A 22,766-nucleotide genomic window follows, 5' to 3' on the forward strand; every position below is an offset into this window, starting at 1 on the left:
TGGACTTGTTAACATTGTATGTTCTCATTTCCAAAGGAATGAAGAGGTTAATACTTAAGAATCATTTCTGAAGACCTAAGTATTCCATGACTGTTAGAGAAGAGCACTGTACAAGAATAAACTAAATTGAAAAGACAGCAGACTTAACCTTAGTAAACGTATTCACATTTAGTAGAAAGGCCTCAAGTAGTTGAACCCACATGATTATACAGCTCCTCTACCCTAGTCTGGTCAAAATCAGGCACATTGTTATGTCATTGTCACGTTGTTACAAGTCAAAAGAAGGTTCTGCTCAAGCTTTATAACACACTGGTGAGGCCTCATCTGGCGTACAGTGTGCAGCTTTGGTCTCCAGGCTACAAAAAGGACATAACAGCACTAGAAAAGGTCCAGAGAAGAGCGACTAGACTGATTCCAGGGCTACAGGGGATGAGTTATGAGGAAAGATTAAAAAGAGCTGAGCCTTTACAGTGACTGAAGTGTTTAAAATTATGAAGGGAATTAGTCCAGTGGTTCAAGAGAGTTATTTTAAAATGAGTTCATCAAGAACACGGGGACACAGTTGGAAACTTAAGGGAAATTTCGCACATAGTTTTTTTTTCTTTACACAGAGAACCACAGAAACATGGAATACCGTTATTACTCACGGATAAGTTTGGGACTTGATTTTACAGTATAATTTCTGGTATTTTAAAATGTCGGTCGTATAAGTCGAATGTGGAAAACTGACGCTATTGGTCCAAGAGATTCTGATATGCTAACGCCCACCTGAGAGAGTAACCATGGACCACACGGCCTTTTTTTTCTATGTATTGTGCCTATGTGACCAACACAGTAATACCGAAACTATTCCGAAGTGACATTTGCACTGATTTGTGTTTTTTGTATCTCACCCCCTCATATACCTTTATTGTAAGAGCATCCCTTACCTACGATGGAGCGTTTGATCAGAAAAAAATATGAAGCTGGTTTTAAATTGAACGTCATTGAATTTGCAAAAGAAATTGAAAACTGTGCTGCTGCAACAAAATTTGATGTATTTGAGAAACTGATACAAGACCCGACTTATACGTGATTATATATGGTAAGTGACCTAGTAGTGTGGTAGACAGAAGGACTTTAGGGACTTTCAAAACTCAAGCTGTCCAATATAACATGAAGTCAACTGGACAGGATTGGTGAGCTTTGCTGGGCTGAACGGACTGTTCTTGTCCAGATTGTTCTAGTGTTCTAAAATGTTCATGATGGGGAGCTATACTATAGTCAAGAAAAAAGTGAAATCTTAATCATTTACTACAAATACACCATTCAAGGCCTACAGGGTTGAGGGCACAACTTGACCTTTGGGGAAAAGTACAAGAAATTGCAGTTCCTTGAAGTGGTAGGGCTGCAATAGAGTTCCAGGTGTTAAGTGGCAGTAGAGGTGACAGTGAAGGCAGTTAGAAAATTTTGGGTGAAATTTAAACTTCATAAAACACTGAATGGAGAATAGATCAGAAAGTTGGACTAGACGAGATTCATTTTAAGACGATAAGCATTTCTTTGCCAAATACATGAGTCAATCACTAATGCTGACAGTCAGATCCCACAAGCTAAGTACCTGACTAAAGGTAAATACTTTGAACAATGGAATCACTTGTGGTATACCAGGGGTATACAGCTCCCCAAACCTGGGCACAGACAGACACAGAGACACAAGTCCAAGGCAACACATATTTATTTTTTGTGGGGCACCAGTTTTCCCCACTCCCCACCACAGAGCAGAGTACAAAAGCACCAGCAGTAATGCTCAGTCCCTTTCTCTGCCACCTCCACTCCTCTCCCAGCAAGCTTTGTCCTCCACTTCCCCATTCTGGCTCCAAGTGTGGAGTGAGGCAGCTCCTTTTATTCAGTACCTGGGAGTGCTGCAGATCCACATAACGGCCCCATACAGAATCCAACAGGGCTGCACCCAACTCCAGTTCCCAGCGTGCCCTACTGGAATCCGTGGTGCCACAGCCACCCAGGAGGGCCACCTTCTAGCGTCCCTGGGGAGGTACAGCCTCAGTGATCCTCTCTCCCCCAGTCCTTCCATTCCATTGGCATCCCAGCCAGATAATGGCCATGGCCGCCCGTCACACACTTTAATACCTAATGCATTTTATTAATGCACTACAAGCTTCAAGTTTTTCATTATTTACTCTGTAATTGATTTGTTTCCAAGATGATGTACTTTTATTTGATTTCTTATGAAATATGTAATCATTAATTTATATTGTTGCTGCGTTTACCCAAAGTTACCAAAATTCTGCAGCTCCAGCTTGTAAATGGGATTCAGCAAAAGCCGGACATGTCGAAATGATTCCAGACAAAATATCTCCCGTTTTTAAAAGTTTTAGTTAAAATTCACAGTAAAACAGTTCACACAAAGAAGAAAAAAATAAAATAGCAAAAATTAGAAAAGTTCTTGTTTAAGAGAAGTTCTGTTCAAAGCTTATAAATCTTGTTACATAACATTTCTAATCATTACAAATCACTTCTAAACGTTTCTGAACCATTTAAAAACGGTCAGAAAACAACATGCCTATCCCATTTCTATGTTGAAAATGGCTCTTTTAAGTCCCTGTGCACTGAGACCTGTTCAAAACAACAACTAACTCAATTAACACACTGTATCTTAGTTATAGTAAGAAAGTTCCATCTCATACTAACTTACAAGGGGTAAAGACTATTGCCATTGTCTATGACTATGAAAGAAATTTATATTCTATTCAAATTAAGCAAAAACTAACTCAAAGCTTTAACTTTCTAAGACTGGCTCTTACATTTCCAGCCCCTAATTGGCTATGCAGGAGCAGAAACAATTTACTATACTTTACTTCAATATGAGCCAACTAACTTTACTTTTACATTAACTATTGTTTTCAAATCACTAGCAATAACCCAAAATATTTAAAAATTTCTTATTTCACACATTGGCTGTTTCTTGAAGTTTATTCATGGGTCGCTCCAGCGTGCTGGTTTTGGTCTGCACACAAACTCTTCTGACTGCACCTTTGGCATCTGGCATTGTCTTGATGACTCGAGCCATTACCCAGGAATTGCGGGGTGCAGCATCATTTATAATTAAAACAACATCCCCTGGTTCAAAATTTCTTCTTGGTGCAAGCCATTTTTGATGTTCTTGAAGTATTGGCAAATACTTTTTAGACCATCTTTTCCAAAACAAATCAGCCATGTATTGAACTTGTTTCCAGCATCTTAGAGTGTACTGGTCATTTTTAGAAAAAAAATCCATGTCAGGTTGTGTCTTCAGTAGCAGCATATGATTGGGTGTGAGTGCCTCCAAATCATTTGGGTTGTTTGATGTCTCTGTGAGGGGTCCGTTATTGTTGATTGATTCAACTTCACACATCACTGTTTGGAGACTTTCATCGTCGAGTGTTTGTTGGTTAAGTATTGAATTTAGAATTTTTCTTATGCTTCTGATTTGTCTCTCCTACATTCCACCTTGATGAGAGGCTGATGGTGGATTGAAAAATCCATTTGATTTCTTTCTGCATCATAGCATTGCTGATTTTTTCTTGGTCAATAATTTTTAATTGCTTCTTGTAGCTCTCTTTCGGCTCCAACAAAATTTATTCGATTATCTGAGTGGACAATTTTAACTTGTCCTCTTCTACAAAAAGAATTTCAATGCACATTCTTCACTGGCCCCTATAAAAGGCACAAGTCTCTTTCTCGGTTCCCCCTTCAGCTGATGTTGTCACACTGGCTGTAGCTTTAGATGTTACACCATCCTCTTGCAGGATATCTGGGTGCTGCAAAGAAGTGACATTTCAGTCCTTCTTTACAATTCTTACCAAGGTGCCTCTGTTTGAGACAGCAAAAACATAAACGTTTAGATTTCAAAAAGTCAATTCTGTCTTTACTAGTCATTTAGCCCGTTACAATAACGGGCGCTAGAACAGTAGTGCATAAACATTAGTAGGCACAGTCTATATTAAATGGCAAAGGACTTTGACCTCATTCTTTTTGTTGGTCATATTTTTCTTTGTCTTTCAGCCTTTCTTTTGTTGATGTTTAGTTGCTGTGCTGACCGTTCTTCATGGGCTGCCGCCGTGTATTGTGTGTCTTTAATTTTCTGTGTCTGTAATACTGTCTTGTACGTCTGTAATATACCTTTAATTTTCTCTGGCGGTAATACAGGCGTGCGCGTCGGTAATATGCCTTTAATCTCCTCTGACAGTAATACTGGCTTCTATGTGGCTGTAATATGCGTCACTGTATTGTGTACCTTTAATTTCCTCTCGCAGTAATACTGGTTTGTATTTCTGTAAAACGCCTCTAACTTTCTCTGACAGTAATATCGCGCATCGCACCTTGCCCCGCGCATGCGCATTTCACCAGAAGACACACACACACGGACACCTGGACGCACACAGGGATTTTATTAAAGAGGATGTGCCAGCTCTTTGACTTTACTACATTTGGCAAGAGGAGTATACTGGCCATTGAAGAATACACAAGGCTTTTTAAATGCACAAATGGCAGTAACAGTCTTTTTGACCGAGGTTTCTCGATTCCCCTTTTCTGCAGCATCGGTAATACTTGTAGTGAAAATACTTCACAATCTTTGGCCATACTTTAGAGGAGACCTACCCTTGTTGGTCTTTTCCATTTTCTCTGTGCTACCTTGTGGAGTCTTTCCATAAACGGGATGCATTAACATCTTAGCCTGTCGATGTAAAAAGGTAGTTAGATCGTCAATATCTGCCTTTCTGTCTTCTCTTTCTTCAAGTTCATAAGCTGTGTTTCATCACTTATCTTGTAAAGAATATGGGAGCTTTGAGAATATGGTATGGATGTTTTGATTGCTGTTGAACACGTTATGGCTCCTTGCATTTGCCATGTAGTTCATACAGTTATCAAGAAAGGCTGAATAGTCTCTCAGGGCCGCTCCATCATTCTGCTTTATTTATTTATTCTGCAGCTATAAATATTTGGTTGCCATAGTAACTGTCAAGTTGCTTTCTGGCCTTTCATAACCTTGACTTGGTGGCAATCATGCACAACCCTTAATCATTTCCTGAACAGGACCTCATGTGTAACGAATCAGGTAATCGAGTTTATCTAGTGGGTCCTCTAATACGTCACCTACAGCGTGATCAAAAGCTCTGATAAAGTTTGCATAAGTCAATGGGTCTCCTGAAAATAAAGGGACCTGTCTGTGTGGTACTTCACCATGGGGTGCAGGAGGTGCTGGAGATGCTGGAGCATCTTTTTGTTGGGCCAACTTTTTAGCAATTTCGGCTATCACCGCGACTGCTCTCTGACTTTCAGTGACCGCCTGCTGACTTTCAGCTTAACTCCACATGAACACGTCCTACAAATCGTGTCTGGAACTGCGTGTCGGCCCTTTCGCTAGTGGAAGGTTGTTCTGATCATTCCCGATTTTTTACTATAGACTCAAGCTCATAAAGCTTTTGTAGGATTCTATCGAGTTCCGTTCGTTCAAGTGTGACTGTTGAAGATGCCGCAGTGCTTAGCTGGGATAACGAGCCACATTTACTATCGAGAATACACTTCAGCTGGGAGGTTTGTGAAACTCTGGATTCTGTGCAATCTCGGTCTTGCAGTTGTAACTCTTTGAATTGATTAACAAACTGTTCATCAGGTGGGCATGCTAAAAGGCTCTTCGTATCTTTCAGCCATGCCACTGTGGCGTCACTAAATTCATTCCAGATCTTAGTGTTTTCTGCAAATGCCGTTTTCTGTTTTTTAATTGCACTTTCTTTACTTAGTATTGATACTAGTCTTCCATTCAGCTCTTCAGCTTTACTGCACGTCTCACGAAAGGTTTCAAACTTCTGCGCTACGTTAGTGAAATTTTCAGGAGCATCTTTAAGGCTTTTGATTTCAGCCATAAGCTTAGAAAGTCGATCTTGCATTTTCCTTATGTGATCTTTAAGATCTCTTATCACATTCTCTGGCTTTGAGTCTGTACTCAGATCACTCCCGGTAATTTCACTTGAGCTATGTTTGGACATCGACATGTTCACAGTAGCATGAGTCTCTGACAGCGCGTTTCTAGACAAACCACAAATAGCTGTGTCACAATCGGGACACTCCAGCAACACAGACGGCTTCCTTTTGGCCAGGCCTCCTTAACTTGGGAAAAACCACAAGCGATCATCTAAGATGCCTTATATTATATCAAAGTCTCTTAAATCTTCAAGTTCAGGTACGACGACCTTGCCTTCATTTGCGGTCATGCAGAGATAAAAGATAAGAGCATAGTACCTCGCAATACCTCAGTTCTTTTTCTTTCATTGATGAGTTCTGTAGCACAAGCGTCCTCAGAAGGTAGTTTCCAGTTCAAGTTCAACACCTTCAGATGGCAAGTTTTCAGATGAAAAAATTTAGCTGCGTTTACCCAAAATTACCAATATTCTGCAGCTCCAGCTTGTAAATGGGATTCAGCAAAAGCCTGGCGCATCAAAATGATTCCACAGACAAAATATGTTCGTTTTTAAAAGTTTTAGTTAAAATTCAAAGTAAAACAGTTCACGCAAAAAAGAAAAAATTAAAATAGCAAAAATAAGAAAAGTTCCTGTTTAAGAGAACTTCAGTTCAAAGCTTATAATTATTGTTACATTTCTAATTGTTACAAATCATTTCTAAATGTTTTTGAATCATTTAAAAACAATCAGAAAATTGTATGCCTATCCCATTTCTATGATGAAAATGGCTCTTTTAAGTCCCAGTGCACTGAGACCTGTTAGACTCAATTAACACTCTGTATCTTAGTTATAGTAAGAAAGTTCCACCTCCTATTAACTTACAGGGGGAAAAGACTATACCATTGTCTATAACTATGAAAGAAATTTATATTCTATTCAAATTAAGCAAACACTACCGTAACTCAAAGCTTCACCTTTCTCAGATTGGCTCCTACATATATATTTTGTTCTTATATATATTTTGGAATCTGATTGGTCGGTATTGACTTCTTTTGTTCTTTAACACACAGGCCTTTTTTTCAACAAGGTGTCTATGCTATTAATTATTGGATCTGCAAAACAAACTTTTCAGCACAGTTTCACTTGTTTTTGGTAAAGCTGATGTTGAAAGAAAAGCAAGCAAAGGAAAAGGAGGTTAACAGAATCACAAAATGAGTAACAGCACATATGCTATCACAAGAGCCCATGCGCCCTGACAAGTCTGGCATAGACACACAAGTAATATTTACCACATGTCACAAGAATGAAGCCAGTAACTCAAATATGAAACACTGGCAGACTGACTCTGTAGTCAATTGTTTTCAGAGTTCCTTTAGCCCTAATATATACAGTATGCTTCATATTTATATACAGGATATGCCTTAATGGGCCCACTGCCCTTATTGGCTGCTAATAGGCCAAGATGTCTTCGTCTACTGCCACTTGTCAACCAGGCTCACTCAGACTCTAGTCGCATCAGACAGTTTTTCTTCCTTTCACCTATAATTAATCGTGCTATTAAAAATTTACACAAGGCAGCCTCCACCTCACCCCCCCCCATCCCCCCAGACCGCCAGGGCTTATTCTACTTACCCATTTCTCGGAGGGGTTCTATCACTTCCCACTTGGGGTCAGATCTGAAGAACATGGAGACTTGCTGTAGGGCTGTTTCTGAAAATGAACGTGACAAAATTAGTGTTTTTGAAACAAGTCTCTCATGCAAATGTTTCAGTGAGTACAAGCGTGGAGGCAGATGGCCAAGTGAAATAATTCACCAGAAATAAACCAATTCCAGATTTTAAAAAAAAAACAGCAGTGGTCTAGATACACTTGGTTTGGTTGGTCTAAACAAGGTCGCCACTCTGCCCTGTTCTGTATATCAATACCGACTATCGTTAATTTGCCAGCAATCCAGTCGTCCATCAATTACTTACAATAAGGAACCAATACAAGACACATTTTAAGGTAGAAAATCTCTTATCTGTTGCTCCTATACATGATAATCACTTTTTTCCACCTTCTCTGACCTACTCAGTGTTTAACATACAACAAAACACTAGGAAAGAAGACACGAGATGTTTATATATACAACACAGCTGCATCTTATGAACAATTAAATATTTCAAATTTAACTTTCCAGCTACAAACCTGTTTTCCTAATACAAATTGGAAATTTTATTAAAAGAACTTGCCCACCTTTCCAAATCTCACGCCCATATCTATCTCTGAGGCTATATTGGTTAGTCTTGATGAAGACTCGGTTAGCATTTTAACAATATATAAAAATATTTCAAAGAATCTACGCTTCAAAGATTCTAGAGAACAGGATCGGCAAAAATGAGTGGACATCAGCCATTCAGAGGATACACTCTAGAATTCAATTCAAAGTCTTTCACTGACCACATTTATCTCGTTTAAAATTCTCTAACATGCACCCAGGGCAGAATCCAACCTCTGAGCGCTGCAATCTAGCTCTAGCATCACTAGGCCATATGCTTTGGGTGTGCGCTAAATTACATCATTTTGGACAAAATCGTTACATGCTGCTCAGCCATTGGATGTGATGGCAGATCCACCCAGGATTTACAGAGAGACAATTATGCTTCAGATATGATTCTACTAACATCACTGCTTTTTTTTTTTTTTTTTTTTTTTTTTTACATGGATGGATTTTCATACGCCTTAAGTGAATAACGTTTACAACAACAATCGCGGCACTCATTTTGATCTAATGTAGCTTAATGACAGCAAATTATTTTGTTATCAAGTTTAAATGAGGATGTACATGTTCCTGTGCTCTGTTACTTTAAATTGAGAGGAACATGTAACGACACATCATTAACAGAGAGAGGGCAAGAAGTTAATTGCCAGCACATCACAGTTATTGAGTGATCAGACAGTTTTCTGAGCAAACCAAAGAGAAACACGAAACCAAAACAAGACTAGCTACGGATTAGTTAAACTCAATATTGGTCTTGTTCCGGTGTTCATTACAACGGCATTTAGATGTGAGGATTGTCTCCCGATAGTACCATACTACATAGCATGGTGCTGATCCACATCCAGTACACTGCTAACTCAGGTACACTGCAACTGACACAAGGTGACGGCCATGAATCGAAACAAGGCTTCCAAAACAGTGAACAAGCAATCCTACAATTACACACACCTTTAATTAAACAAATAAATGCACCAAGCATCATAAATACAATTTTGCTGGATATGTAAACAGAATACACAGATGGAAATATCACTTTAATCAGTTTGAAGCACTGTCAAAAATTAACTGTTTTTTAAAAACATAAGGTTTATTTTTTACATATAAACTTAAAGGTTATGTTGTTAATTTTTGCTAATCCTGGAACTACAACAGATTGTGTTAAAACTCTGATTCACAATCTCGAAATTCCTCCAAGAGTCATGGCTGCCTATCATTTGTATGATCGACTACCAGTAATGTTGTGTTCACCTGTCTGCAGTTATTTTGCTAGACAGCATGAGCGCAATGCTCTACACAATGTCTGCACTTCTCTGCTGTTTAGTTGTTTTCACCATTATGTCACTTGCTCATTTCGGTCAGCCTAACTTTATCTGTGCTTAAATTTCCCTAGGCCCTAAAAAAAAAACCACACAACAAATACCAAAATTGACATTATTAAGAACTTAACACTTAGTTCACCTGTATAGTTAGCTGAATAGTTAGATGGATCCAAAAACTTCTTGACAAGTTCACAATGTGATATGATTGGATGTGATGTGATAGAGTTCAAGTAGTTCTGGAGGCCTCTTTGCCGTTCAGCGATGAACTCGCGGTCCATATTTCCAATTAGTTTCTTAGGAGGTAGAGGCAAATTTAAGCCTGATATCTGTATAATGATAAATGGAGAAACACAAAAAAAGAGATTATCAATTACAACTAGCTGAAGACACGAGGAAACATAATAATTGTGACGAGAACAGGCCATTTGGCCCAATAAGTTGTTCCATGCTATTCACCAAGCTTATCCTAAATAACATCAAGTCGACATTTGAAGGTCCCTACTCTCTACCATACTACCTGGTAGTTTATTTCAATGGTTTTGACGTTTTCTGTGTGAAGAAAAACTGTTTAGCATTAGTGTGAAACTCATACTTGACAATTTCCCAGGCATGTCTCTGTGTTCTTATTACAAAATTTATTTTAACGTGATGGTCTTGATCTGCTGTACCAATTCCTTTCATAATTTTAAACACTCCAATCATTTCATCTCTTAATTTGGAAAGGTTTTACTCCTTCGATTTTTTCCTCATGATTCTTAGACTGACTAGAATCAGCCTAGTCACTCTTCTCTGGACCTTCTCTAGTGCTGCTATGTCTTTTTTGTAATATGGAGATGAAAACTGTAGAGTTTGTCCACAAGTGAGGCCTTACTAGTTCAAGATTGAAGTCAATAATGAGCCCAAAATTAAAGAGGTTGAATGTATGGATGAAGTTTAAACATTTAAAAAGTAATATTATTCTGTGTTAATACAAGATATAAGTGAAAAGGGTGGAGACCTTATATGCTGTCAGCTGATTGGGGGCGACTGGCCTACAATGCGATTCTAAATTAGCCTGTATGCATATAATCTATACATTTTTGGGAAAGACTATGGTACCAGTTGCCTTCTGAGAAAATTAATCACCTCGTGAATTGCTGAGCAAGGTGGAAAGTAAGTGACATATCATTTCAGGATGTCCAGTAAATATCTGATTGAGTTAAAATCTAGTAAATTAAAAGGCCATATTATACACTGTACAGATAATGTTGTGGAAATGCAAATCAAACTACTATTTGGCAGACAGGAAGACGTCCTTTCTAGTAGCAGGAAAGGAATGATGGCTACTAAAAAATCATTAAATAGTGATTTTCATTTAGTTCGTCTTTGAACAGGATGAATATCAATAGACTAGGTGTGAAGAACATAAAATGAGTGGCAACTTTCTTAGGTACATGTGCTTATTAACGTGAATAGTCTGTGCCTGCAGACTTCCAATCCTCTGGCTGCAGCTCAATACACAGAGTTTGCAGACAAGGTCATGAGGCTTTGTTGTTTGATCAAGCATTAGCATGGGGAAGACTTATGATCTATTGACTCTGACCATGGTATGATTGTTGGTATGAGATTAGGTGGTTTCAACATCTCAAAACTAAAGCTGGTTCAAGTTATAGAAAGGCCACAAATACTAAAACAACGGTGGTGTGAACAAGAGCATTTCTGAATGCACGGCATGTCCAACCTTGAATAAATATGTGAAATGAAAGATGATTTATATGACCAAATATGTTTTTGCCACTAGTGCACCACCTTTAATTTTTCAACAATGAATTGCCAGGTGTAATGAGTGCTTCCTACAATGTGTCATGCGTGTGTGTCAGTGGATCTTCCTCAGGGTTCATCTTATGTACAGTATGTACTTTCACCCTGGGACGAGAGGGGGTGCCGCGCTAACCTTCTCCTCTTTTGTTCCCTTCACAGTGCTGAGAAGACACCCAGCGAGGGCAATTGATTCAGCCTCTTCCGGTCCCGCTGCTACACATGCCATGGTTCCTAGAAGGAGGTGTCACTCATTAAGAGAACACACCACAGGACACAGCCTCTTCTCACCATGACTTTGAGAGGCTTTATCAGCCAAGAAAGGTTCCTCAAGCACGGACCGTGACTTTTCGTTTGTTTGGCGCCATCAACCCCACGTATAACCCGACACATTTTGTTTGATTTTTTGTTTCAGTTAAACAGAGGGCGACCAGGTTGGCACCCCAACAATTCATCTTGAGGACCTGCAGTTCCTTTCAATGACCACAAATGCTGTACAAATGTTCTGCTTTGTCAAGTTCTCAAATGACCATTCTTGATGAATACACCTGCTTACGGAGATTTAGCATTGCAACTTGCTTCTTCTTTCAGCCCTACACCTTGAGCTGACACAAGGTCATCCTAAGTACCCATGCATGCTGTTCTTTTTAGATGGTGTTCTTTCATTTCAGTTCCATGCTGATGACATTTCTGAAGAGAGCAGAGCTTTGCAGGGTTTAAGAGATACTTGGCAGCAGGAGTTAATTGAAAGGGAAGGTGCTGTTGCTTTGTTTATTAATGAATACAATTAAACGGGCGCCTACTCAGGTGGATGAACCACCACATTTAGACTGGTCTCCTGGAACGGTCACATCCTTATCTGCAGAAGGACGCCTGTTCAGTCTCAAACGTTTGTGTGGTGAAAATATATGTCCTTTTATTCATGACATGCAGAAAAACTGACTCTGAAGAAAGTGCAGATCTGCCGTAACACATAAACACGTATGTTTGATCTATAATTGCATGCCTTTGGATAATGAAGAATAATGGAGGCTATACATTTATATTTATGAGTACTGCTACACTTACGACAGGGAATCAATGAGAAGACGTAATACTTAGAAATTGGTCTGTACTTACTTGTAAACTGTTATTTAACATGTCAAAGTCGCTGTATCTTCGTATCACCTGCCAAAAAATACTGAGATTTAAAATGCATAATATATCTAAAAGGTTACAAGCAGAGGCATGTAGCTTGAGAAGACATCCAGCTATCTTTCTGTCCATCTATTTGCAAACTTGCTTATTCCATCTTAAGGTTTGCTGAAGCTGCAAGTCTACCCTAATGGGCAATAGGAGCAAAGCAGGGACCACCTCTGGATGCAGCGCCAGTCCTTCACTGGGCACACACACCACATACTATTGCACTCTTTCATGTATGGCCAGAAACTAGCTTACTACACAGGAGTTTGAGATGTGAGAGAAAATCCAGAAACACACCCACTTTATCACAGGGAGGACTGGCAAACTCAAGAGGGTCCTGATCTGCTGGAGCTGGAATTCCGTAGCTGTAACTACTGCAGCCACCTTGCTGTCTTTGAGAAGACATGAATAACTTCACAATAAAATACCAGTAGTTGTTACGTGTATGGTTCTCTACTGTTAAAAAAAATTAAACTAAAACTTTACCTGGACCATAATACAAAAACAATAACTATCCATCCATTTTCAGACCCTTTGGCATAATTCCTGGTCACTAGACAACACAGCTTACCCTGGCAACATCTGGTGCAAAGCGGGAAGGCACCAAGGAGAAGACACCCAGTCCATCACAGTTGCACATTTCCACATTTTCACATACAGGATATTAAATCACAGGTTTTAATCCATCAAAGACCCACCAACATCTATCCCTCTCTCCCAGTCTTCTATATGTAAATAAATTAAAAATCAATTAAAATACCTGGAAAATGGGATTGTATTCTATGCGTTTTGATAATTGTTTACAGTTTCAAATTAGAAGATGAACGCTTTAACATTTTGGATTAACCTGCTAGTCAGTTAAACAATAAGAATCATATCTCAAAAGACAAGACTGATATATTTTTGTCCACCACTATCATTCTGAAGTTATCTGACACCTTGAATTTTTAGGAGGGCACAAATGACACTTTAGTCCAGACATACCAGCCACGGGGGTGAATGTGAAAACATTAAAATATTTAAAATGGGGAGCAAATGGGATGAGGTTTCCATCACTATTAAATGTGATAAAAAAATGACGTAAATCTAAACTGGATAAGCAGTGTAGAAAACACACATATGGATGGATATCTGATTTACTCTTTGCTTGTCCTTTTGCTACTTTTACACCGTTTAACACATTGACTGCCAACCGCGAAATTGTTCTCTTCCATAACTCCTAGCTTGCCTAACACAAATAGATTTTTTTAGGGAAAATACATTTTTGTTGCGAGTTTTGTTCAATAATGAAGTGCATTTCTATGCAGTGTCTGTATGTCTGTGTGTGTGTCCATCTAGTTGCTTTGTCTCGTCATTCCAAACGATGGCGTATCACAAGCATTTTTAGTAATGTGCCATCTTTTGGAATGAAATATCCAGTTCATTTTATTACTATAAGCATTACAAAATACATTCCAATAGATGGTGCACTGCAAACATTAATGCTGAGGTCTACATTGATTACTTAGATTTCAGCCATGTTAGACAAGCAGCACAGCCAGGTAACTTTAATAAAAAACTGTCTGTGTGTCTGTCTATCTGCGAGTCTGTCCAGTTTCCACATCTATGTCAATCCAAAAGATGGCATATCAACAACATTTTCAGCAATAAATTGCATTGCATTTGTCATTCCAACAGCTGGTGCATCACAAACATTAACACTGCTTTTACAATTCTCATACCAAATGGCATTTAACAGAGACTTACACATTGCATGGTGTACTGCAAACGTTAATGCAGAGGTCTGCGTTGATTATTCAGATTTAAACTGTCTTAGATGTGCAGCACAGCCAATCCACTTTAATAATGAAAAGTGCCTGTGTGTATGTTTGTGTGTCCATCCAGATGCCACGTTTCTGTCATTCCATAAGATAGCACATCACAAACATTAGCTCTCATTTTATGAATCCCATACTGAATGGCATATAACAGAGACATATGCATTGCATTAGTCATTCCAACAGATGGCACATCACAAACATAACCATGTTTTGTTTTTGTATTTTTTACAAATCCCATACCCAATACATTGCAATGCATTGCATGGTGCACTACAGACGTTAACACTGAAGTCTGTGTTGATTTCTTAAGACATCAACCTGTCTTACAGTAGATGAGTAGCACAGCCAGTTGCAATATTAAAATAACACCCTGATTTTACAATTGCATCAGCAACAAATGTACCCATTGTCACTGTGGCAGCCAATGTGTTAAGGGTATTTCTCATAGTATTTAGCTCTCCAGCTATTGTTCAGGTTTGACAGGAGAAAAACCAATCTGCAAAAGTGCTAGATTAGATTCTCCCATGAAACAGGGATAAGAACAGTTACTTTAGTCATAATAGAAAAGAAACAAGAAAAATATTGCACTGTGTATTCCTAAAATTCTAAGTTTAATGTGCACATTTTCATATTGCTGTTGTTTCCATACTGATCAGTTAAGTATGTTGGTGACCAAAATGATGCTCACTTTTTGAAGGAGACTGCTTGTTTTCTTAGATAAATTACCCATGGTATGCATAACTAATATAGAATAATTATCATTCTGTATATATTTAATGACTCAAAATATTTCCTTAGGCCCGGAGGTTTGCTGCATTTCTGCAGCCGGTTATGTGACCCACATGGCATGATTTCTGCAGAAATGCAACCCTCTAGATTACACGTGTCATCTCATATTTTACAGTGCCAAAGTTTAATTACTGGGGACCCCACTGTCTGACTACTAACAGTTAAAATATGATAACTGTACACTTTCTATTGTAGACTTAAGTAGCTAACTGCAAAATGCCATGGTCTTAGAAACTTACCTGCCAAGTGCATTCTGACGAAACTCCTCTCTGAACACGAATGATATACTCCTTAGACAAAACAAAAAAAAGAGAAGTTGTCAGACCACTGTTCTTATAAATACAACTTACACAGACATAAGTGAGCCACCTAGAGCTCTAATGCCACACCTCATACAAACCTAATCATGCAAAGAAGACCAGACTTCCGCAGTAACGTGAGAAAGACAGTCCTTGCAGCAGACATACACCCAAAAATAGTGAAAAACACGCCATTACCATAAATCTCACAAGAACCCTGGGAAGCTGGGGAAACATCAAGCTGCAAGTAGGACACACTCCCCGAGTCCTCATTACACTGTGAATTTCCCATTGGGATTAATAAAGTATCTATCTATCTATCTATCTATCAGAACTTAGCATACGTCAGAGTTAAATTCGCACCCCTGCATACATCCTGCACATCATAGTCACACTCGGGTTTTGTCACATACAGTATATATTCAGCAGTGCTGACCTGGGCCTGTCACACTCACAGAGTCAAGCCAAGTCAAGGTTACTGTCATGTGCACGCCTCCTCAGAACAGTTCACAGAAATACAATACAATAAATAAATACAAAATGTGCACAGCACTGGATGAATTGTGGCTATCAAATGAAAACACCATTAACAGGCTCTTGTACATGAACTCAGCATAAACAGACTTCAAATAAAGGACATCCAAATAATAAAAAAGACTAACACCAACACCCCCTGAACCCCCTTACTAATCCACCGTACCCCACCCCCCGTTTGCTATATACTGCCTTTGAGTCCTGTATGTCTAATCATTTTCCTCTGATGATGACACCTGACAGGTGTTGAAAGTTCAGGAATAAAAGACTGTTTTAAGATATGAAATTCATTTTCTCCCTTTGTGGATTTCTAGCTATTTATACAGTATGTTACGGCCAAAACCCAAAATCGGCCAAAGCGGGAAGTGTCCGGCCAAATAGGGAAATGGCCAATGTCACTGTAAATTGACCAGCCAATGTCCGATCTTTTCCTGGATTTCGGGATTTGGCCAGACAGTTTGCGAAATGGCATGGGGCCATCGGCGAAAGTCGGATGAAGAAAAGCATAAGCAGCGATTTGTTGCGCGCTCAGTAGTGCGATTGCATCGAGTGTAGCCTTGGCGGCTCTTGTTCAGAAAGCGGACGCCACTTGGTTGTTTCACAATAATTAAGATTGGGTATATAAGTAGGTTTCACATTTCTGTTATCATTTTAGCCCTAAAATAGTGACTTAACATCAAGGACCTATTTTATTGACCTTAAGGTTAGTGTTTGGGCGAGGGGATGGCCGTCTCAAGTGGAGTCCGCTTTCTGAACAAGACCCGCCTTGAGCAGTTTCTCGTGCAAAATGAATCTGCATCTGAAAGTTTTTAAGCATTCTTCGCACCTTTAGCAGACAGTCTTACATCAGCACATTGAATTTTGGCCAAGAAGTTCTCACCATTTCGCGAAATGGCTGGCCAAAGTACCGTATACACTGGTCATTAATAGTAATTCGGACTTTGGCTGCACCTCACGGCCAAAATGCGAAACGCCCAGCCAATTCGGGAACTGGCTGAACTTCGGGTTTTGGCCGTAACATGTATACTGTATATTATATTAAAAAAATCCTGCAATGTGAAAAGACTTTTTAGATAGATAGATAGATAGATAGATAGATAGATAGATAGATAGATAGATAGATAGATAGATAGATATTTTAGCGTAGTTGGCAGGATTAGATAGATAGATAGATAGATAGATAGATAGATAGATAGATAGATAGATAGATAGATAGATAGATAGATAGATAGATAGATAGATAGATAGATAGATAGATAGATAGATAGATAGATAGATAGATAGATAGATAGATAGATAGATAGATAGATACTTTATTAATCCCAAGGGGAAATTCACAATTGAAGATTTTTTGGAAGATTTTTTCATGTCCCGCCCTCTCTCAACCGTATTCAACCACGCACACAGTCTTCTCACCTCTCATTTGTGTGAATGCTTTTGTCAGACACAGTTCCTGCTCTCTCAGCTCTTAAACATTTTAACGTTTTCCTCACTTTAAGTTCCCAATTAAAGAAGATGTATTATGTCCAAATCTTGATGAAGAATTTCATCACGAAGGGTTATCAACAGTAAAAATGAGTACACGGGCAATCCTAGCACTGAAAAATGATGAAGTCAAATGAATTAATGCCAAAAATTTTGATCGGTTACACTGCAAATTGGTTAAATGCATATCAATAGACTCTACTGAAACAGTTGGTGGTGATGGTGCGGAAGATGAAAACATCAACTTTCAATATCCCGTAGAATATCTACAACCATTAACACTGTCTGGTCTTCCACCAGCTGAATTATTGTAGAAAGAAGGATGTATTCAAGAAAGGTAATGAAGTAGATCTTCAGGGGATAACATCAGACACCAAAAGGAGATCTTGATATGCCATTGGTATTAAAAACGTTAAGTTTCCCATTAGAATAGCTTTTGCTATGACAATTAACAAATCTCAGAGCCAAACATTCGAAAAAGTCATTTTATTTAATAGACAGAAGGAAATGAAATTCACGGGCAGTTATACGTTGCGCTGTCACGATGAAAGTCCAAACACAGAATCAAAATTCAATGCGATATTGACAAAAATGTAATGCAAAATATTGTTTTTACTGAAGTTTTACAGTAAAAGTGTAAGTTTAAAAAGTTTTTGTGTGTTAATTTCAAAGCCAAACAGAATGAAATCGTAATACGCAACGAACAACTCAAACACAACATGAAACATAATTTACTTTTAAATTATTATGTTTTACTATTTTTTTAATATGGTTAATTACTCACCGTAATGTAAAATAGTTAGTAAATTGTACATCCGCATCCCCATACGCGAAGCGCAAAGACGCTAGTACGTAGCGCAAGCACGGTGGTTGCAAAGTCCCCTAGTATATATATATATATATATATATATATATATATGTATGTATATATATTTTTTTTATACACACACACACATATATTTTATCACACAAGTGCATCAGTTATTCACTCTCCAGGTTCTTCTGAGGTATGCACTACCACCTCCAAGTCAAGAGGGGGCGCTGACACTGATTTTTTCCTCCTCTGTTCTCTACACAGCAGTGTGGAACTGCCCATCACTAATTCTAGCTGTTGAAGCCTCCACTTCTCAAGCAACATTTTTCTCCTACATTTTCGTCATCTTGTTTGTTACGATTCCCCACCCTTAATGGATTATTTAAGTCTTAAGTTGCTGTATTCTCTGTTTGTTTAAAGGCTCCATATAAGCAATAAGATGCAAGTGACAAAAGAGCCAGCAGTTCTCCATCAAACTGGTTTCCATTTACACACCTGTGTGTATTCTTCATGAACTACCTGATTTAATAAAATATTTGGGAGGAAACTAAAGAGAAAAGAGTGAAGGACTCAGAAGTACTCATCCATTTTAGCCTTCAAATCATTTGGAAGACATCCTTGGAAAGGAAAAAAAAATCTGTGGTATAAGAATGACCTGACATGGCAGAGTTGAAACACTAACAAGCCAGGATATTAAATAAGATCCGTTACTGGCCATAACTGAGTTCTAATTAAGCAACTGGGTTGGAACAAAAACCTACAGCCACTGCGGCCCACCAGGACAGACATCGCTCATGCCTGGACTAAACAAAATAGTGACTTTAATGTCTTGCATATTAAGCAGATTTCTATTTACAGAACATTGTGAAAGAGGAGAAATAAACTTAGTGAAAAGTCTTGACAGCGAACTCACCCATTTTTCCCCTCCATATGTTAATGAACACCATGACAAAGACTACAGGAGAGCAAAAGGAATTCAAGCGGTGCACGCGGGCCTCTGCAGCAGCTGTGCACACCACACCATGGAACTGCACACGCAGTATGGTGTCTGTTATGTTGTTCAAGTAAAAGACAAACACACAAAGCAGTGGGTGATTATCGAGAGGACAGACTGGTTCAAAGGAGAGCTGCACAGCTGAGATCCTGCGTAGTGAATGATGTGTACCCACCACAAAGCAAAGGCCCGAGGCATCACAGTGGGCCCTGAAAAATACTTGCCCCCCTCCAAATAGATGCCTGGCTTTGATTTTTTTTTTAAATTTGATTTGATATGCTTTGCTAATCCCGGGGGGGAAATTGTCTTTTCCCATGACCTTAACGGGGTCAGCCATCGTACAGTGCCCCTGGAGCAATTTTCAGGTTAAGGGCCTTGCTCAACGGCCCACTGGAGTAGAATCCCTTCTGGCAGTAACACGATTTGAACTCTTTGTACCCAACAAATCTGAACTGGATGAGCAGAACAGAAAATGGAGGGATGGTTGATTATCTTATTACAGTAAATCATTTTAACAGTGAATGCTGTCATATTGTTAATAAAAACGTAATATTAGGTAACGGCACCAACAACTTTTATTTCTATCGCACACTTTCACACAAATGATGAAGCTCAAAGTGCTTTACAAGATGTCAAAGAAGTAGAGTTAGTTGCAAAGAATAACATTAAAATTAGATAAGAATAATTCAAATGTGTTAAGTTTAGGGGTGCACAAGAGTAGGCCAACCCGTCACAAATCTGGTGAGCCAACTCACTCCACGTATAATACAGCAACTTTGTGTCTTTGTCATGTACTATGAGTGGGACCCTGCAAAACTGGTTTCATCTTCCCCATTATCTGTTTTTTCAGACTTATTTTCTGATTCAGATTTTAAAATTTTTACTCATTTAATCTGTAAGAAATTATGTGTAATCAACTAAGACAACACAAACAATACCAAAATGGAACTTTCTGTTCTTTTTAATTAAAATTACAAAGATTGCACACAAACACACATTCAGAATAAAGCACAAATGGAATAAATAAAATGCGTAAATGAAATTCAGAACATAACTAAATACAAGAGACTAGCCAACCCGTGGCATAATTATGTATTGATGGGTGAACACTTCCTGAAAGACACAGTTGTCAAAATGGGGTTGGTTTTGAGGATACGACTGTAGGTGAATGAAAAGATGGAACTCTGGAGAGGGCAACATACAATACAGCGTTTTACACGCTGCATACAGCGATTCACATCGAGGCATAGACACTACTAAGACCATGGGATACCCCTCGCAAACTGTTTTACACGCTGCATACAGCAATTCACATCCGCGACAAACAAATTGTTTTACACGCTGCATACAGCGATTCACATCCGCAACAAATATGATTCTTCTTAAATGGTTCTGTCGCATCCACCCTCGCTCTCGAAGCATACACAGTGCCTGGTCATGTGCTCGCTGGGAAGAGCAACTAACTGAGACCCGCCCACCAACTGTAAGACCATGGGATACCCCTCTCAAACTGTTTTACACGCTGCATACAGCGATTCACATCCACGACAAACATGCTTCTTCTTATGGGGTGGGTTTGAGGATACGACTGTAGGGGAACTCTGGAGAGAGCAACATACAATTGTCCGTGACTGAAAACTGGAGGACCGCCGCCATGCCCCCACCTCCCAGAGCGAGGGACAGGGCTGGACGGCAGTTGCATGCGGAGGGCGGAACGGGGTGTGAGGGGAAGGACGCCCAGTAAGGACGATGTATTGATGGGTGAACAGTCATCTCTTAGTCATCGTTCAGTACGCACTGCCTGCTCATGTGCCCGCCCCCAACTCCTCACCTGAATTGCTTTCGTCTGTGTACAGTCCACATGCACTTGTGATTTACGTTGACTATTCATTTTCCAAACACAGCCTCAGTCGGTTTCGCATCTGCTACAGTCCACATGCACCTCTGAGCCATGTTGACTTTTCATTGTTCTGTTTGTCCGGGCCAAGTGAGGTTTCCCGTGTTGAGTCTAATTAAGCCAAAGGCTCCACACCTGGTTTTGCCCTTCCGTCAATTCCTTTAAGTTTCAGCTTTGCAACCATACTCCCCCCGGAACCCAAAGGCTTTGGTTGCCCGGCAGATCATGGGAATAACGCCGCCAGATCACCAGTCGGCATCGTTTATGGTTGGAACTACGACGGTATGTGATCGCCTTCGAACATCTGACTTTCGTTCTTGATTAATGAAAACATTGTTGGCAAATGCTTTCACTCTCGCGCGAATTGTTGGTGAGCGGGGCTCTGATGTGCGTGTGCCATGGTCGGCTGCTTAGTGAATTGTTGGTGAGCGGGGCTCTGTGAGTTGACGTGCGTGGCTCCGTCGTGCATATCATACAGTCTGTCTTGCGTGCAGCTTCTTGCGTGCCCTGGTCGACAAACAAACTGTTTTACACGCTGCATACAGCGATTCACATCCGCGACCAACATGCCGGCTGCCCGGCGGGTCATGGGAATAACGCTGCTGGATCGCCAGTCGGCATCATTTATGGTCGGAATTACGACGGTATGTGATCGTCTTCAAACCTCTGACTTTCGTTCTTGATTAATGAAAACGTTGTTGGCAAATGCTTTCACTCTCGCGCGAATTGTTGGTGAGCGGGGCTCTGACGTGCGTGTGCCATGGAGACGAAAGCGACTTTCGTGGTGTTTGTTGCCTGGAGAGTGAGGGTGGACGCGGGCCAGGGAATAAGAAGTATTGTGTAGACAAACGTTTTCCGTGTTCCTGCAGGACCATCTAAGAAGAAGCATGTTTGTCACGGATGCGAATTGCTGTATGTAGCGTGTAAAACAGTTTACGATGGTGGATGCGGTCGTGCGTCGTAACAGAAAAGTCAACGTGGCTCAGAGGTGCATGTGGACTATAGCAGAGACGAATGCGAATGACGCCGTGTTTTGTGAGTTGCTGCGTCTGAGTTGGTGGGCGTGGCTCTGCGAGTTGTCATCGTATCCAATGGGCTTAGAGTTGGTGGGCGTGGCTCTGTCCTGCGTGCTCCATGGGTGTCTTGTATATATAGATAGATACCAAAGACGGATGGATGGATGGATAGACACATTGATATTTTAGCGTAGTTGGCAGGATTAGATAGATAGATACTTCTCTATCTATCTATCTATCTATCTGTTTGTCCCCAGAGGGAAATATTTTTTTACAGGGGCTCTTTAAAAAAATACATAAATATGTAGATAAATAAATATACACACACATACTTTGGTCTAAACACACACCAGCATGACTAAAAAGCAACAAAACTAAGAAGAAAGAAAAGTTCTAAATTGACAGTCCCAGTGAGGTGTTATGCAGACGTACTGCTGTTGGTATAAAGGAGCCCCCCAGTAGTGTTTCTTGACACATTTCTCTACTGAATAATTTATTGGCTGAAAGTCCTCAGTGTTAGTGCGTCAGAATGAGCATGTGTAGCATTGTTCATAATGGCACTCGGTTTTGTTTTCATACTCTACTCCTGTACGACCTCCACGGGGTCCGGAGTATGTC

At 39.7% G+C, this 22,766-nt stretch overlaps 1 protein-coding gene across 6 annotated transcripts in view; it reads right to left on the reverse strand.

Moving 5' to 3' along the window:
• Positions 1 to 22,766, reverse strand: part of pxk (PX domain containing serine/threonine kinase) — an 85,945-nt gene that overhangs the window by 49,660 nt on the left and 13,519 nt on the right. For all 6 annotated transcript variants that reach the window (XM_051921012.1, XM_028825059.2, XM_051921013.1 and 3 more), the window contains exons 2-5: positions 15,349 to 15,399; positions 12,438 to 12,485; positions 9,661 to 9,847; positions 7,575 to 7,652 (exon numbers count right to left, since the gene is read on the reverse strand). In XM_051921012.1, the coding sequence (XP_051776972.1) occupies positions 7,575 to 7,652; positions 9,661 to 9,847; positions 12,438 to 12,485; positions 15,349 to 15,399 (364 nt within the window). The remainder of the gene's footprint in view (positions 1 to 7,574; positions 7,653 to 9,660; positions 9,848 to 12,437; positions 12,486 to 15,348; positions 15,400 to 22,766) is intronic.

This window comes from Erpetoichthys calabaricus, chromosome 18 (genome assembly GCF_900747795.2).
Source record: "Erpetoichthys calabaricus chromosome 18, fErpCal1.3, whole genome shotgun sequence".
Taxonomy (NCBI): Eukaryota; Metazoa; Chordata; class Cladistia; order Polypteriformes; family Polypteridae; genus Erpetoichthys; species Erpetoichthys calabaricus.